The 20,293-nt window shown below is 32.5% G+C and overlaps 1 protein-coding gene across 1 annotated transcript in view; it reads right to left on the reverse strand.

Moving 5' to 3' along the window:
* LOC142325614 (uncharacterized) overlaps window positions 1–20,293 on the reverse strand; it is a 169,800-nt gene that overhangs the window by 39,417 nt on the left and 110,090 nt on the right. Inside the window, exons 11-13 of the mRNA XM_075367581.1 lie at window positions 18,769–18,937; window positions 9,451–9,732; window positions 552–724 (exon numbers count right to left, since the gene is read on the reverse strand). Coding sequence (XP_075223696.1) covers window positions 552–724; window positions 9,451–9,732; window positions 18,769–18,937 — 624 coding nt within the window. The remainder of the gene's footprint in view (window positions 1–551; window positions 725–9,450; window positions 9,733–18,768; window positions 18,938–20,293) is intronic.

A 20,293-nucleotide genomic window follows, 5' to 3' on the forward strand; every position in this document is an offset into this window, starting at 1 on the left:
ATTTTAGAATATTTCCACATTTTTCTTGTTTCTTCCAGGGTATGTGAAGTAACAAAAGTGGGTTTACCTGTAACTCTTCTGGTGTGGGTAATTTAAAATTAACCATTATTTCCTAGCATTTATCTCTTCATAAAGACATCTTCTTGAAAAAAAATTAAAAAAAAAAAAATGTAGTAGATATGTGATGTATGTATGTATGTATCGGTCTGTGCATGTGTTGTGTCCATGCATGCATGTTTAATGTAAATAAAAACCAAAAATGGTTATTGCCATATTGGTTTCTCACATTTTACCATAGATTGGTACATAATAAATCAACTCTTAAAAAAGTTAAATCTATCCACTAATTAGTTTTAAAAAATAAAAAAAACTTAATCAAATTTAACTAATATAAAATAGTTAGGAATTAGATTTTTTTTAACCTCCAGGACCACCATTAGGTATTGCTTCAAGGATGAGATAATGACAATTTTTGTAGCGTGTGAAAATGCCATGCCTGACCGGGATTCAAACCCAGGACAGGAATTAGATTTAAATTGTTGTTAACTTACTGTTAAGATAAAGTTCCAATTCTTGTTCAAATATTTTATTAACATCACGGTGTGCTCTTGTTATTGCCTCAGTCAACAGGTGGCTTGAAACTAAGATATGAGGTTTGGCTTCTTGCCATGGAGTTAAATCTAATGGCTTATAAACACCACTATTGCATGACATTGGTGCATTTCTGTAACAATAAAAGCAATAACTTACTTATATACTGTATTAAATCTCCTCAATCGTGTTCCTGGTTGATTAGAAATTAACTGCTTGTCAATTTAAAGTAAAAGTAAGTAACTCTCTTACATTATATTATTATTGGATTCAATTGTTCATTAATTAATGATGTGGATTAATATGTGAGAGAAGACTGAAATAGAATCCCATACCTTTTGCTCTGATGTATGTTTCAATGATCCCTAGACTAGACGGTTTTTGGTGCATAGTTGTAGCCCAACTAGATGCCATAAGTGTGTTTTAGATTATGTATATATATATAGTCGCATGTTTGCAGCACAATCAGGATATTGAGTGATTGTCAATTGAAAATGTTTATATAATTACAATTTATTAGTTTAAGAACATAAATAAAATAAAACAAATCAACAATAACAATGACAATAAAAAAAATAAACGACAGTAATAAAGAAAAAATAATAATTATAGTAATCATAGCCACAATAATAATAATAATAATCACCCGTGAGAGGTTTCCTGTCCTTCATCGGGCGCATCCCCAGTTGGCAGATAGGGGAATGCTCGACAGATATACCAGATAGGGGGGAAATAATATACCCCTCCCCATGGACCAAAACAGGAACACTTTACAGCCAACATCTGTCTCAGAGTGAGTGGGTGTCTGGTCAGTGTCTGCAATTCATGTCAGGATCGGCTGGTATCACTACCTGGCAGTAGGTATAAAATGCACAGTAAACCCATGTAAATGGAGAGTAATAATAAAGCCTCGGATATATGGATGAACAAGGATGTGGGCGGGCTGGTCCCCGTTCATTCTGTATGCGACAACCCCCCGTGGCCTCTGATGGAGTCAGTAGCATCGAGCCACATAGAGCGACTACTGCTGCACCACTTGAAGAAAACGTCGCCGAACATCGTCATGCCGAGACCACTGCTAGTGCTTCGCAGGCGATGCCTGCAAACACTGCTACTGGAAAACGGAGACAGCGCTTAAAATGGACAGACGAAATGAACGAGTACATCATGCGCTGTAACTACACAATAGCTAGATTGGAAAATGGCATGACAGGGTACAGGGTGCCATTGTATCAGCAGTTCATACATAAATTCCCGTAGTACTCTAACCTAACAGAACACAAAATTGCAGACCAAAAGCGGGTCATTGAGAAAAACAACCGGATCCTGACGAACATGCTAGAGAAAATAAAGAATGAAGTCAGAGAAGCATCGGATCAAAGAAGTGAGCAAGATCAACCAATAGCATAAGAACCGGGAAGGCTGACACCAAATATTGTTGATGATAACACCAGCGATAATGAGGATGCAATAAGTAATCACGCATGCAATAAGTAAACTCATGTAAATGGAGAGTAATAATAAAGCCTCAGATAATATGGATGAACAAGAATATGGGCGGGCTGGTCCCCGTTCATTCTATTTGCGACAGCCCCAAACGAAAGTCAGCAGTCTCCACATAATATACTGAGAAATATAAATAAAAATGACTCGGTGGAAGGAGTAAGAGAAGAATTCCAAAGATCCCTAATGGAATACAATGACCTGGCACCCCCTCAAAGACCACAATTATCTAAATTGAATGTATCAAAAGAATACCTCAAGACTAATACACATGGTAAATAAAGAAATAGAACATAAAATCTCAGAAATAATAGGAGCGGCAGAAACTAATAGAATAAGTGTAGAAGAAATAAATGACGTAATCTACTGTGGGGCAGTAACTGTTGTAAGAAGCAACTCGCAAAAAATATTAATAACATCAAAGATGGGGAACGAAAATGTTAACCTACTTTGTCAGCAAAGGCTTGAAAATAAAATAGAAAAGATACAGAAAGAAATGGGAAAATTAGAAGCTTACAGACAAGGGGAAAGTCAGATTAAGGATAAAACAAGAGGTGGTAAAAATGATTAGCACGTATGAACTTAAAAGTGCAGATTATGCATTAGAAATGAAAAAGCAAAAGCTAGCTGGCCTCGCAACACGATTAAGATGATATAAGAAGTCAAACAGAAGAGGAGAAGAAAATAAAAATTTTGATCAAAATGAGAGATTATTTTACCGAAAATTGTCAGAGGAGTAAAACAGCAACTCTGAACTACCATCCCAAGAACAAGTGGAAGAATTTTGGAAAAGCATCTGGTCGAGTAGTACAGAACATAATAAAGATGCCTTCTGGATAAAAGCAGAAGATGAAAAATGGACGAACATCGAAACAATGGGTTACAGTAGAATCACACTCAATGATGTGAGGGAAGCAGTTAAGCACGTTCAGAATTGCAAGTCACCAGGATCGGATAAAATGCATAACTTTTGGCTAAAAAAGTTTGATGTAGTGCACCCAATATTAGCAGAGGCATATAATGATATAATTGAACGTCAAGAGAATAGACGCAGGTGGTTAAGAGAGGGGATAACATTCCTTTGCCTAAAAGTAATAACACGAAAGACATGGTTCAATATAGACCCATAACATGCCTTCAGACAACATATAAATTATTGACAACAATTATTGCCAACAAAATATACAAGCACCTGGAAACCAACAAAGTCCTCCATTTGGAGCAGAAAGGATGTGCAAAAGCCGCGAGGGGGAGCAAAGAACAAATAATCATAGATACGGCAACCACGCAACAAGCCTGATACACTAAAAGAAATCTGTAGATGGCCTATGTAGATTATAAAAAGGCATTCGATAGTGTGCCGCACTCATGGCTGACGAAGATCTTAGAAACCTATCAAGTTGATGAAAATACGATTAGGTTCTTGAGGCATGCCATAAGTGCTTGGAGCACGATACTAAATGCAAACAGTGGAACAAGAAAAATACAAACAGGACCGATAAATGTAAGTAGAGGAATATTTCAAGGGGAATCCCAAACCCGCTCTGGTTCTGAATGGCTATCAATCCACTCTCAAACATGCTAAAGGAGGCAAGATACGGATACAATGTAAAATCGCGAGCAGGAGATTACAAACTGGCACACCTATTCTATATGGAAGATTTGAAGATTTATGGAGGTACTGAACATCAGCTGCAGCAACTGCTCAAACTTGTCAAAATGTTCAGCGACGACATTAAAATGGAGCTAGGGTAAGTAAATGCAAGATAAACGCCATTGTGAAGGAAAAGTTCCACCAGGCGCAGAATTACGACCTGCAGGCACAGGTCGTAATATAGAAGCAATATAGGTCAATACAGGTCGTAATATAGGTCGTATCATAGAAGCAAAGAAAGAAAAGGACATGTACAAGTACCTAGGATGCGATCAGACGATAAAATTGGAGCACAAAGCCATTAAGGAAAAACTTAAGAAAACTTATGAAAAGAGATTAAAATTAATTTTAAAATCGAAACTTAATGGGGGAAATGAAGTGAAGGCAGTGAACACATATACAGTGCTAGTACTCACGTTTGCGTTAGGAATAATAAAATACAGTGAAGCAGAGTTAGATGAGTTGAACAGACTCACTAGAAAAATATCCTACCAAGAAAGGTTCCACTACATCCACTGATCAAAAGAATGATTCATGCTCCCGAGAAAGGAAGGTGGAAGAGGAGTACTCGATATTAAAAATCTATGCTATGGCCAGAACGAAAACTTTAGGGATTACTTCCATAGCAGACAACACCCCTTCTATCAACTATCAAGCCATCATAGCGGCAGACCAAAACTATACACCATTAAAGCTAGGCAACAGAACTAACAACGTAGAACACAAGAAAGAGAGCAATGCAGATAAAATTCTAGATTGGGCAAAAAAGAGCTAGCTGCATGGAAGATATAGGCATCGTCTAGACCAGGAAGGAGTCGACAAAGCAGCTTCAAATAATTGGCGTGTGCAAAGAAAGTTACATTCCGAGACGGAAGGGTTTATATGTAGCACACAGGATCAAGTAGTAGCAACAAGAAATTTTAAGAGATTTATTCTTAAAGAAAATATCAACAAAAAATGTAGGCTATGTATGCAACACAATGAAACAATAGACCATAAACAATAGACTGGCTGTCTGATTCTAGCTCCGACAGAGTACACCAGGAGGCAGAACAACGTGGCAAAAATTGTACACATAGAACTCCGCAGTAGATACAAGATAGTTTCAAAAATGGCCCTACTATACTTATGAGCCAGCCTTCTTTTTGGAGAATAACAACGTAAAAATTTTCTGGAACCAGAGAATTGTAACAGCAGAACCCATCAACTGTAATAGGGCAGATATAGTAGTAGCTGATAAAATGGAAAAAGTAACTTACTTAATAGATGTAGCCATCCCATCAAGTAACAACATCAACACTAAACACATTGAGAAGCTGCAGAAATACACAGATCTTGATTTTGAAATGAAAGAAATGTGGAATCAAAAAGAAGTCTATATAATCCCGATAATTATATATGCAGAGGGAATAATACCATCTACTTTGCACAACAGTTTTGAAAAACTAAAGATCCAGTGGAAGTCCCACGTGCTAATGCAAAGGAGTGTGATAATTGACACCTGCCATGTTGCCCAGAAGGCACTTAGTCAATAATAGCAAGCCTAATCTCGTTGGTATATATTACTCTGAATTTAAGGAAAGTCACCAGCAAAAGTAAAAGCTGTGAAAATGTGGGATAATAATAATAATAATATTAATAAAAATAAACAGATATTACATACAAAACAGAATTTAAAGTAATCATCAGGATTTATTTACAGGTAGCTAAATATTGAAAAACAGAATTCAGTCCCATTGACAAAAGGCATTAGCATGACTGCTAGTCTTAAAACTTTTAACCACTAGTCTCATATTAACAACAATAATACAATAGCTAAGACAAATATAAAGTTCTTTTATTGCAGATACCTTTGCTGTTCAGAAATAAAACTACCCTAACAATTTATAAATGAAATTTAGTACATGATCTCTTTCACTTATAATCTAACAGTAACTCACTGAACCACTTTTTATTTTCATGTACTTGAATTACTTGTAATGTCACCTTAATCGCGTTAAACTTGTACTCACTAAAAATTCACTTCTTCACTGACCTCCTCATAAAATACTTTCGCTTCAAACTTGCGTAATAACTCCTTGCTTAGAACTCTAGTGTAGCACTCTCTCTCAGACTGACATCTCACAAAACTGATTTCAACTGGCCTTCCCTGAAGTATTTATACTCCTATCCTCTTTACCTGCAGAACCAGATCCCAGTTGAGCGTGAGAATGATCGACTGAGCCCTTTCATTCCCATCCATTTGAGTCCTGAGTCCGACAACTCTTCTACAGAACGACATCTATTTAGGTGTGTCAGAGGGCAGTATTTCAAAAGACAATTGTTAAACAGACCTGTTTGCTTTACTAAAAGGGTTTCTTTTCTCCTATTATTATATTCTGGATTTCTCGTATTATTATATTTTCTACTACTTTCTTCTTAATTGGCAGACATCCATTACTCAGGTCCGTTATATCGGTCTCGATACAATATTATACCGGTCTCGATACAATATTAGATGAGCTAGGTAACCTAATAGATTTTGATTATAAGCAAAGGATGAGGCTTAATCATGCCCAAAAGGGAATTACAGCTGATGGTGAACGGTTTAACTGTAAAATTAAATGTTAAGGGAATCCCACAGGAAAGCACCTACTACTGTTCTAATTGACATTAAGAAATGGTTCTTCTACTAGCTAGTGATGATCTTTGTCAGGCTCTCAGTTTTCTTGGTAACTACCTAGAGAAAAAAAAACGAAAAAAAGAATAGAGAGTAGGGAGATCAACCCACAGAGTTAAAGCCATCTTCTGTCAGAGATTAAGTTAGTACATTATAACTTGTTTAGAATTATACTTTTAATGTGCGAGACATTAAAAGATGGTGTGATAATTACCACTACCGTTTTTTTTCTTACAGAACAATTTAACTGTTTTTAAATCTAAGAATATTTATCAAGTTTCATAAATTTTACATACTAGTACATATAGGTTATTCAGTCCTACTTCTCCCGAACCACATTTCTCTCTTCTATATAGTCCTACATACAAGGTTTGTAAATAAAGTAATGAGACTGGTTCAGAAAAACATTTTATTTACAATCCAATTATACATGGACTCTATCCCTTTTGAAATAGTTCCCTTAGGAAGCCATACATCACCTCAAACGGTTTTCCCACTCTTCGTAGCAGTGTTGGAACTCAGAAACCGGAATATCCTTCAGATGGTCGGTTACATTTTTTTTTATATCTTTTCTACTGTTCAAAAATGGTCTCCTTGAGGTGGTTTTTTAAAGTCGGTAACAGGAAAACGTGGCAGGGACTCAAGTCAGGTGAATAAGGTGGTTGAGGAACTACAGGAATGTTTTTCTTAGACAAAGACTCATTAATTGAGAGTGGAGTGTGACAAGGTGCATTGTCATGATGCGGCCATTCAGTTGTCTTTGATGGCTGGTCTCACACGGGAAAATGTTTTCTGCAGTCTTTCCAGAATTTCTCGGTAAACATATTGATTTACAGTCTGTCCTGTAGGCAAAAACTCCTTATGGACATTGCCATTACTATTATAGAAACAAATTAGCGTGGTTTGATTTTCTCATTTTTGCTTTTTTGTGTAGTGGTGAGTTTGAAGTGTACCACTCCTTGATCTGGCATTTTGTTTCTGGGTCGTACTCGAACATCCAAGATTCATCTTGGATGAATAACATTTTTTAGAAGATCAGGGTCGGTTTCAATTCGCTCTAGAAGATCGCAGTACAATTCCACCCTGTTGTTTTTCTGTTCAACAGTGAGGTTTTTGGGACCAATTTTTCACAAACATTTTTCATGTCCAATTCGTTTGTCAAAATTTGATGAATTGTAGTACGGTTGAAATTCAATTGTTCTGCAGTAATTCTGACAGTTAATCGTCGGTCGTACCGTATCAAGTCTCAGATTCGCTCAACATTGCCGTCACATTTTGATGTTAACGGTCTTCCAGAGCGTGGATCATCCGCAACTGATACCCGGCCATGTCTCTTTTCCTGTTTCGTCTCCGGGAATTACCGTTCAGGTATTATTTCAGAGGATAAATGAGGATGATATGTATGAGTGTAAATGAAGTGTACTCTTGTACAGTCTCAGTTCGACCGTTCCTAAGATGTGTGGTTAATTGAAACCCAACCGACAAAGAACACCGGAATACATAATTATACATACATAATACATAATTTTGACAGTTAATCGTCGGTCAATTAATCAAGTCTCAGATTCGCTCAACATTGTCGTCACATTTTGATCTTAACGGTCTTCCAGAGCGTGGATGATTCCCAACTGATTCCCGGCCATCTGAAAATGCTTTATTGGCATTAAATACTTGGGCTGTTACAGAGCGTCATCTCCATACGCCTTTTTCAATTTTTAATAAGTTTCAGTAGCATTCTCATCGAGTTTAACGCAAAACATGATTGCTCGACGTTGCTCATAATTAGTTTCACTCATTTTTGTAACGTGCAACAAAAAATCGTTTTACGAAAAGTTTGTTTAAGTTTCACGTGGCAAAAATAGACTAAAAATATTAATACCTAATATAAATCAGCTTTTCATATAACCATATGTTTACTAGTAACTTTTCAGTGTTGTCAGTTTGGCTGCCAAAAAAAATTAGTCTCATTACTTTATTTACAGACCTCGTATTCATGCAATCTGCTATAACTGTCTCTTTGCTATAGTGAAGATTTTCCAGCCGTATTTCTCATACTAAAACTTCTGGTAAACTAGTGTTAACGATACCACTAATTTATACTTCTCTAATTTATTTAATTTTCAGTAATTTATTTAATACTAAATAAACTGTAACTCCTCTTTTATTTCTTAACTACTTTCTCTTTTTCTCTGAATATTCAATTCCAATCTACCATTACTACTAGATTATAATCTTTTACACACTTGATTAGGTCATTTATTTCTTCATATATCGTTTCATCCGGCTGAAGAAGTTGACATATATACCTGCATTATTGCAACAGGCTTGGCTTTGAATCCATCCTGAATAAAATAATATTTTTAATTTACTCATAATAACACATTCTCTACGCTATTTTCTTATTACTTATGCTCCCGTATTTCTGTTTTTTATTTTGAGCCTACTTTCTTCTTCTAACTCACAGGCCAAAAACTTTATTCGTACTTCCATTTTCCTAATAGTTTCTGCCGTAAATATATTCAATCTACTCACTTCTTGCTTTATATTATCTACCCTATCACTGTTCTTTAAACTTTATATTCTGAATCCATATCAAAGAACGTTATAGTTCTTATATTTCCCGGTGACTTGTGATGGATAAGTTTTAATAATTAATTTCCTAAATATCGGTCAATACCATTCATATTAACGGAAGCAAATCAATTATCTATCTGAGAGCCCGTTTTTTACCTTTACACTCATTCTGATATTTTGTAAGTGTCAAGAGATAATATTATATTTTACACAAATTTTTATACGTAAGCATAATAAACGTTTAATGATAATAAGTGCAGCGTTTTATTAAGACGCTCAAAATAAACGAGTCGAAGACAATAGCGATCTGTTCGTTTAAGATTATTTTCAGCGATAAGTAAATGGCTGTTTGGATAATCTATATAAAAGACCCGGAAAAATAAATACATGTGCACATTCACACCGACAAAACTAAAATTAAAACTATAAGGTAACGATAAAAATGAAAATTATAAGAAGAATAACTTACAGAAACGGATCGGCAGCAATGAATGCCCTTGGTTGTACAGCATTCATTTTATCACTATTATCGCAAATTATTCTGGCAAGAGATGAACTATCTCTTATTGCTTTCAGTTGGTCTTTTTTAAACGCAGATGGAGGCATTTCACTTTCAAACCAATGGCGATCACCTGTGCGTAATAATTCAAATTGTTGCCCCAGCAGACACGTCAGTGTCGGACCGACAGTTGAGCCGTTAAGAGGTTGTTCGGCCAACAATCCGGGCAACAGATCTACATCAGATACATTCCTGTTCACATAACATTAAACATTATATTTTTTAAACGATTTACCGATTGTTTTCGTTATAAAATAACCATTACATCAATAAAATAACTAGACAAGAAAATAAGTATCGCTTAAATCTAATAGATTTATTATTTTATTTGATTTTAACTTAATACATATAAATTTAATATATAGATGAAGATGTTTAGAAATATCTAGTTTGATGCTTAAAATCTACCTAAACGTAGAAACAAATAAGTTAATTTTATTAAATATTAATAATTTATATAAAGGACACATAATTTAAACAACTAAAACATATATTTTTTTTTAATAACACACTGATTGCCATCTTGGAACACAGATCTACCTGTTGCATAATCCAATGCGCTACCAGTCTACAGGAATCCACTATGTTTATAAGTCCTCTCTATTCAACAGGCATCCGTTTATTATAGGGATGCAGCACGAGTCTTTAATTCATTATAGGTGTCGCAATGAATCTTGAACTACGATGGCTAGTTCAGTGTCTGTTTTCCATACTGAAAACATTCACTTTAGTTTCCGCATACGGAAGCAAATTGCTTTCATGAAGGTACAACTTATTATTTTACGTTACTGGATTGTATTATGGATTACTTTTAAATATTTTCTAATTCTCCTGTTTATAGTTTATAAATGATTAAGTGATTTTGCCGTAAAAAGAAATGTTACGGTATATTTTTAAACGTTATAAAATGTAGGCTTATTTTAATCGCGTAAACAGACTAACGGTAAATTAACTAACATTATAATTGTGTGACGTATATAAACATAGTTTATAATCTATCGTGATTTTATTTTACGTAAAAATAAACACGGACAAGCCAAGTATTATAACTCAGAAAAAGAATTACCTTTCTTAGAATCATCAAGATACAATATTCTATATTGCAGCTATAGTATGTACGCTGCTTTCATGAAGGTACAACTCATTATTTTACGTTACTGAATTGTATTATGGATTACTTTTAAATATTTTCTAATTCTGCTGTTTACACTATATGTATAAACAGCATAATATTTTATGTTGTTTGCTGTGCTCATTGTTTTTAAATACAGTCGGTACAACGTAAAAATAAATAGTTACCCGTAAGCTTACTTTACTGAATGTTTGAGTATAATCTAATTAACTAGTTCTGTATTTGTTGTAAAAACATTTACGCGAATCCCGTTTCTTTTTGAGTTTTGATTGACAAGATGCAGTCACATTTTGTAATCGGTTGTGTATTTTTAGTGTTTTATAATTTTGAGTGAAAAATAAAACAGCAGGCCGGGGAAATAATAAATAGTGCGTATGAGTTTATGAAACAAGGAGGCGATTGATTTCCGAAGTCGGAAAAAGAGGATAAACACCTGGTTCACGTAAAAAAATGTGAAGAAAGACCAGCCAGCAGCTGCACGTGGAGTGTCGCGATCCCAGTCCAATTAGTGAAAAAAGAGAAAAAGCGGCACTAGAAATAGCCAAAAAATCCGACGGAGACTTCTTTCTCTAATCAAATAAAATACAAACCCCGTGAGAAGCCTGCAATAGGACTAGATGACTTTACAAGTGTTTGGTGACATGAACTATGAAAGGTACTTAATGCGCACGGAGAAACTGCGCATTAATGCGTCCTTGTTAACTGGAAAAGCCGGGCTGAATGGGCGATCGTAGAAAGTTTTGTCACATATTTGGCGAAAGAAAGGATCGCTGAAGGGGTTTGATGTTCCGTTTGGACTTTCCTTCTTTGTGTTTATGTTTGTTTTTATTGTTATTTTGTTTAATGGTTTGCTCAACTGTTGCTGTTTTTGTTTGGTTATAGATTTTTTTTTCGTTGATTATATTATGTTACATTATTTACTGTCATTGTTATATTTTGTTAGTGTTTTTGTGTCGCTTTTTATGATTCATTGTGCGTCGAACTCATTTTTACCTTTCGGGTATGTAGAGTTCAGTTCCTTCATTCTTACAAAGACATTTAGTCTTGTTTGAGACTTGGCCAGATGTGTTTTGTTTGGAGTATATGTTAGTAGTACACCGATGGGAATGTCGCTTGTGGTATTCGCTTCGGTGGTATTCTGGCTGAGGCTAGACTGAAAGATGTCATTGCGGAGGTACTGAAGATGACCTCCGATAAAATCCATAAGGCTAGGTACGAAGGGGATGGCGTGGTAGCAGAAACCATCGCATGGAGAATGTCTTTTACAAAAAAAAAAGGCACGATGTTCTCCAATTTCCTCAACACCAACCCGGATTTAAGGCCTATCGACATAGTTTGGTCAGAAGTTAAAGGATACATAGCAAGTCATAAGTAACTTTTGATATCAAAAATGTTCAAAAGCTATGTGAAAATAAAGCGGGGCCAACAGGACCGAAAAAATTAAAACGTGTATTGCGATAAAGTTAAGGAAACAGAAGATGAATATACGGGACTAGAACACATTATTGACGATACTATGGGATCATTTATTATTTCTTTACAACAAGAAAGTGACAATGACTTTGATGACAATAATCTCAGAAATTCTAAATTTCTTGCCGAGTGTTCACCCTCTTTAATAAACAGTTTTATTTTGTTCTAACATTTAAAAACAATTAATTTATATTGTAATTTCCAATTCCATTATTTAGTATATTTAAAGTTATATTAACTTTTAAATATCTGTTTGAAAATAAAATGGAACATCAGCACCCAGTGAAAGTGGAACATCAGTACATTTTGATTTGCATGTTATAGGCCTGCTATTGTACAATTCCCAGTTTCACATAATCACTTTTGTAATTCTTATCGCATTTTGAAAAATGCGTAACATATTTTTTTGCACAAAATTATTGGATATATATATCTATTTGCATACCAAAAGTATAAACAAAATTTAGCATAACCCATCAAAGTACAAAATCAATAAGAGCTCTTACCTTAGTTTATTAATTTTTTCTTTTCTTTTTTTATAAATACAACAAAAGCGTTTTCAAGGAATTTCGTCATTATCAGTTGATTAAAATTGAAATTTCATTGCACATTAATAAAATATTTAACATAATATTATTCATATATGACATAATGCAGTCGAATAATTAATTAAAATAATTACATTTTTAATTTTGAAACATTACTTTTTTTACATGTTTGTGGCCAACCACTAAATACAGCACTGAACTAATATGATATATCCTTTAATTAATATTAAAGAAAGTGCTGCTATCTATAGCAGCTTTGATAAGAGTATCATTATTAAATTCTCTTTGCAATTGATTAAGCTGAATTTCTGTCTGTATTTATATGTATGATAAAATTTCTAAATCCAATTTTTTTATTATTATTTTCTTTTGTGGCTTCACTTATTTCCAAATTAGTTTCTAAGTTAGTAATAAAATGTTTATTCATTATTAGATGGTCGGCAACATTAGAAAAACACAATTTTTTGTTTTTATAATATCTAAAATGTTTTGCAAATCTTACTTTAAAAGATCTGTTAGTCTTCCAAATATAAATTTCATCACAATCATTACATTCTATTTTATAAATGCCACACAAACTATTAAAATCATTATTGTAGTTATGGTTTTTTAAATGTCTTATTATACGGTTGGAAGGTTTATATCTTTCATCGTTATAAATTAAATTATGTAACCGATTACATTATAATTGTTACATTAATTAAATTTTTAATAGATATTATCAACGCTGTGATTTTTATTTACAGGCTTCAATGTTGTTACTTTTTTAAATTTAAAATTTTGTTTTTTATAAATATTATCAATTAATGATGCTTTATAATATTTATTTCTGCATCTAATTTTTCTCTGTTGTTCTGTGTGTAATGTGTCGCTCTGCTTAACACGCTTGTAAATACATTAATTTTGTTAATTTTTTTTTACTTATATTTTTTCTTTTTTGTAGTATTTGTTAACATTTTTCTTAATTTTCAGCATTTACAATTATATATAACGATTTTTTTTGTAACCGTATAGCAAGGAAAAACTATTTCTTATATGTAAAATCGTATATATTTTGTTCACATAACAATGACAAAATTTTTAAGTTTAAACGTAAACAGGAATTTTCATATTTTGATCTTACAAAGTAACTCATTGGAAAAATGCTTGCACATCTGAATCTGGGATAAGTAGTATTGACAGCTTTTTCTTTCTTATTCATCACACATAGTCAACATTAAAAGATATACATTAGTGCTGTACAGCATATAGTTATTACATTTTTGTCAACCATCAATTTTTACTTCCTTGAACGAAGTAAAGGAAGTATTGTGATTGCGAAAAGTTTCAGTTTCCAGATTTCAACAGAAATATCCATTTTGACCATCCCTGAATCCGTTTTGATTAGTTTCGGTGTGACGTCTGTAACGTGTGCATCTCGCATAACTCAAAAAAGATTAGCCGTAGGATGTTGAAGTTTTGGATGTATGACTGTTGTAACATCTAGTTGTACACCTCCTCTTTTGATTGCAATCGACTGAATCAAAAGTGTCCAAAAAAAATTTGGATTTTGGACTTTTTGTAACTGCAGTTATGCCCTCATTGAGAGATTTTCAATGATGCATCATAAGTGGTACTTATTTTCATCGGTTCCAGAGTTAAAGCCAAATAAAATTTTAATTAATGAAATAATTCAATCTTACACGAAGGCACATCGGTTCGAATCAGACTTCATCTCCTTTTTTTTTAAATTTAAATATATTGATTTATTAATAATTAATTAACCTCTCATTGTAAAAAAAAAAAAAAAATTACGATGAATAATTCAATAATAACAAAAAAAAAAAATGAAAAACTATCATAAGTTTTTAATGAAATAAAATTTTATGTACTTTTCATTTAAAAAAAAAAATGTAAATATAATGTAATAGGCATACGAGGAAGTCATGTGTTGTTCACATCAGGTTTTTTTATAAATTTCAAATTGAAATATCAGTTTTTAGACAAGTATTTCTCTCAATTCAAAGGTTATGAGTCATTCAAGCCATTCAGTTAAGCTCATGAGGGAGAGAGAATTGAAAGATTACATCGATGAATAGTGAATAAGTCACCTTTTATACTCGATAAAAAAAAAGTTATAGCCTTAAAATTCTTTTTGTATTTAAACCCCCCTTTTATTTGTTACGATTAATTAAATTGAATTATTTGGCATATTTGTTCTTTATAAGGATTAAATTTATATTCAATGTGTGCAATTGGGGTTCACATATATTTATGATCTGTGTCAGTATTGGTTACAATAATTAAAAAATCAAGCAATAACATCTTCAAATGTTATTTCAGGGTTAATTCAAGTACGTATGTGATAAATACTGTAGTTTATTGATATATATGCTGCAATTCAACATCCTCTTCAGACTAATTTAATAATAAATGAAAACAGAATTATTTTACAAGTTTTAAAGAAAATTAGGTAACTATAGTAATGTTAATAAAACTACAAAAGCATCATTTCTAGCCTTGTTATTAAATTTAATGAATGTTTATAAACTATCTTGGAATAGTCTTATTTAAACATTTATAATAAAAAAAACTAAATAATTTTGATCAAAGATTTTTATCTATTTGGTGAACGCAATAAATTGATTAAAGCAAAATATGAGGTCTATAAATAAAGTAATGAGAACGGTTCAGAAAAACGTTTTATTTACAATCCAATTATACATGGACTCTATCACCTTTGAAATAATTCCCTTGGGAAGCTATACAACACTTCAGACGGTTTTCCCACTCTTCATAGCAGTGTTGGAACTAAGAAACAGGAATATCTTTTAGATGGTTGGTTACATTTTTTTTTTTTATGTTTTCTACCGTTCCAAAATGGTTTCTTTTTTTAAAGTCGGCAACAGGAAAAAGTGGCAGGGACTCAAGTCAGGTGAATAAGTTGGTCGAGGAACTACAGGAATGTTTTTCTTTGCCAAAAACTCATTAATTGTGAGTGGAGTGTGACAAGGTGCATTGTCATGCTGCAGCCATCCAGATGTTTTTGATGCTGGTCTCACACGGGCAAATTTTTTCTGCAGTCTTTCCAGAATTTCTCGGTAAACATATTGATTTACAGTCTGTCCTGTAGGCAAAAATTCCTTATGGACATTGCCATTACTATTATAGAAACAAATTAGCGTGGTTTGATTTTCTCATTTTTGCTTTTTTGTGTAGTGGTGAGTTTGAAGTGTACCACTCCTTGATCTGGCATTTTGTTTCTGGGTCGTACTCGAACATCCAAGATTCATCTTGGATGAATAACATTTTTTAGAAGATCAGGGTCAGTTTCAATTCGCTCTAGAAGATCGCAGTACAATTCCACCCTGTTGTTTTTCTGTTCAACAGTGAGGTTTTTGGGACCAATTTTTCACAAACATTTTTCATGTCCAATTCGTTTGTCAAAATTTGATGAATTGTAGTACGGTTGAAATTCAATTGTTCTGCAGTAATTCTGACAGTTAATCGTCGGTCGTACCGTATCAAGTCTCAGATTCGCTCAACATTGCCGTCACATTTTGATGTTAACGGTCTTCCAGAGCGTGGATCATCCGCAACTGATACCCGGCCATGTCTCTTTTTCCTGTTTCGTCTCCGGGAATTACCGTTCAGGTATTATTTCAGAGGATAAATGAGGATGATATGTATGAGTGTAAATGAAGTGTACTCTTGTAGAGTCTCAGTTCGACCGTTCCTAAGATGTGTGGTTAATTGAAACCCAACCGACAAAGAACACCGGTATACACGATCTAGTATTATAAATTCGTATAAAAGTACTGCCTTTACTAAAACTTGAACGCTGGAACTCTCGACTTCCAAATCGGCTGATTTGTGAAGACGCGTTCACCATTAGACCAACCCGGTGGGTTGATTCCCGGCCATCTGAAAATGCTTTAAACCACCTAAAAACTTGGGCTCGTGTCTGAGCGTCATCTCCATACGCCCTTTTCAATTTTGAAAAAGTTACAGTAGCATTCTCATAGAAAACCTGATCGTACTTTGCTCATAATTAGTATCGCTCGTTTTTGTTACGCACAAAAAGAAATTGTTTCACGAAAAGTTTGTTTACGTTTCACGTGGCAACAATTTACTAAAATATTAATACCTAATATAAATGAGCTGTTCATATAACAATATATTTACTAGTAGCTTTACAGTGTTGCCACTTTGGCTGCCAAAAAAGTCTCATTACTTTATTTTGAGACCTCGTATTATGAATTAATAATTTATAATATTCGATACTAAATATTATAATGATTACAATTACTTAAATGAAATTTGATAAGTTTTTTTTTTGTTACAAAACGGAGCTATAACGAATAGGAAAGCTGAAACTATTATGAAAGCTTTTAAAAGTCAATAATTAAGAGACAATTTTAATTCCTTCATTATTTGTTTACGTGACAATAATTAATAGTAAGGCTTAAAATTATAAAAAATTTAAATAATTATAATTTTAACAGAAGAAATAGAACAAGTAGATTAATGGAAGTCCATGGAATGACATTATTTGAGTGTAAACCACTTTCCATACGTACAAAGTCAATATGTGTGAAAATAAACAGTTTTCTGTATGTGAAAATCCTGTACACTTTTAAATAGTTGTTCATTGTCATCCTAAACCTAGTACAGTCAAGGGTATAATATTAAGAAAATAAAGTGTGAATCAATCGCATTAATTACATCTTATACGTATTTAGCAGAAGTCACTGCATATTATTTATAGACAGCATTTCAAAATGTTACATGTCTTCAATTCACGGCGATCGGATTGTGTTGCTATATGTTATTTGCTGGAATTATTTCAATACACAACAGAAGAAATTCATTTAAAAAAGTAATCTTTTAGAGTTTAACTCTCTGAGGATCAGACCTTTTTTTGGAAACGGTTAAAAAAAAATCGAATGTTTATTGTTGATAAAAAAAAAACTGTACACCGGCTTATGGTGACTATTTGCAAACTTGTGCTAAAAAATTTGTAAAATTTTTATTACCAATATTTTTTACCAGTTTTTTTTTAAATTGTAGGAAATCCAATGAAACCAATGTAACCAGAAATGTTTTTGTGGTCGTACCTTATTTGAAAATTTTTCTAAAGATTAAAGAACCTCAAAAAATGAGTTTGAAAAATTAAGAAACAATTTTATTATGGAATTATGATTTTTAGAATTGTTGCCTTTTTTGTTTTAAACGTGAAAATTTCATGATTTTTGACAAGAAATTGATAATTTTTTGTCAAATTTGTAAAATTAAGTTTTTCGGAACCGTCAGTACATAAATCGCTATCAGATTGTACTTTTTTAAGTTTCCGATCGATTTCAGTCGGTGTTCCAAATATACGGCTCATTTTGCGTGTTATAACAACCGGCTAATAAATATTATCGGAAAAAAGAAAACAAAACAATAAGATGAAACGAGTGTAATATTTGATGCGAACGTCACAAACTACTAAAAACAATAATAAACGCACAATGTTCTCGGCTCACAATGTAGTGTGCAACACACCAATAAATTCAGTACTTTAAAAAAAGTAAATAAATAAAATAAACATTCTTTTTCACTCGGAATGAACTATGATTTTACGGCCGACTATAAACAATAACAAACGAACGACATTTACGTATTTCGCAACGAACGCGATTAAATATTCTCTAAAAATAAACAGTCATTAAGTTTAAAATTATAATTATTTTTGGTTATTATCCGAATATTAATTGCGATGGCACGTGCGACTTTAAACGATAACAAATGTTACCTCTATCAAGCGGACTGCCTTGTCTGCCGTGAGAACTAAACATGCGATCACTGCAAACGTCATTTTGACACTGACGAAATTTCGTCAAATCGTCTTTCTCGCATAAAATGAGATTCCGAAAAATCGCGAGTTGGTATTTTTAACATGAGAATTGAACCTGACGAAAAATCATCAAGCGGTTTTCAAAGGCTTAATTAAAATAATTATTAGAAGAAAAAATTGCTAGGATCAGTTTTTTTACAAGCTGCACTGATTAAAAATAAATCTCTTTTATGAAACAAACCATATGAATGTCTTACAAGTAGACAGCTTGCAAATCAATGACAGCATCCTCTGGCATTAAATTCAATAGATCTTTGAAATCCTTAACTTTTCCTAACTTGCAGAATTCAATCCATCTTGTGTAAGAGGGAATACCATGATCTCGTCCCTGTTGTATTAATTGTGCTGCTAAATCTAAACCGCTATCTGAAAAAAATGAATTTAAAATTAATACAGAAATAAATAAAATTTTTTTAAATTATTTAAGGTGGTAGATTCTCACGTTGTTTTGAATGTAAAATTTTGAACTGTTCAACGGAAATTATTGTTTAAATTTCCTCGACAGTTAAGAATTAATTTTGTTTCCCAGTCGATATTATTTAGTTATAAAGGAGTATTGGTCAGCAACGTACCGTACATCCGCAGTAGAAACTTTTATATAAATGGTAACTGTTGTGAGGCTGCAAGAATTTTGCACTTCAATTTTAACTTTGATGTGACGATTACGTTCGATCAGTTAATGCTATAAAAATACATTCAAAATTACAAAGCTAGTGGATTATTATGAGTTATTTTTTCATATTACATCAACCACAAGAACAAAAATACGATCAGATATGTGCAATTTTAAAGGAATTTTTTAAAGTGAATTGTTCTTTCATAGTCCTCATACCGTAATACGTAATGAACCGAAGGCTAGGATTTGTGAAAACATCGAACCTTTAATATAGGTATTTCACCGAGTTACAAATTTGAATTCGTGAATGAAGGAATTAATTTTAAATTTTATTATATGTTTATTTCAATAATTATATCTTTATTCTTATCATAACATAATAATAATATTATTACGTAGATCAAATAATGAATGAGTAGACAGGCTGATCCATGGAATATACAACTAATTGTAAAATAAAGACCAAAAATTACAATGAAATTGTAAACCGTACGATAATTCTCGCAGATATCGTTTCTTCCACCCAAAAAAATAAAAATTTCTGTAATATAAATAAAACTGTTTTTAACAAAACAATACTAACATCAAAAAAGGTAAGACACTACATTTCTATTATCAAAATCTGTTATTAATTTATAATTTTGCTTAAAAAAATACACGTTAAATATATGTTACAGATATACAATAACAAATAACAAACATTGTTTAAGCGTTCCATATAATAAGCAAAAAATAGCAAAATTTGTTAAATGAAATATGGCCGGTAAGAGTTTTATAAAATTTTTTTCTATTTTTTGCTTATTATATGGAACGCTTAAACATTGTCAGTTATTGTATATCTATTGTCTATAACATATATTTAACACGTATTTTTTTTAAACAAAATTCTAAATTAATAACAGATTTTGATAATAGAAATATAGTCTTACCTTGTTTGATATCAGTTTCGTTTTATTAAAAACAGTTTTATTAATATTACGAGAAATTTTTGTTTTTTGAGCAGAAGAAATGATATCTGCTAGACTCTTACCGTACGGTTTACAATTTAATTATTATTTTTTTTTATATCAATGTGTTTTGTTAGATTATTCTTTTATCTTTTTTTA

The sequence above is a fragment of the Lycorma delicatula genome, chromosome 5 (assembly GCF_047948215.1).
Source record: "Lycorma delicatula isolate Av1 chromosome 5, ASM4794821v1, whole genome shotgun sequence".
Classification (NCBI taxonomy): Eukaryota; Metazoa; Arthropoda; class Insecta; order Hemiptera; family Fulgoridae; genus Lycorma; species Lycorma delicatula.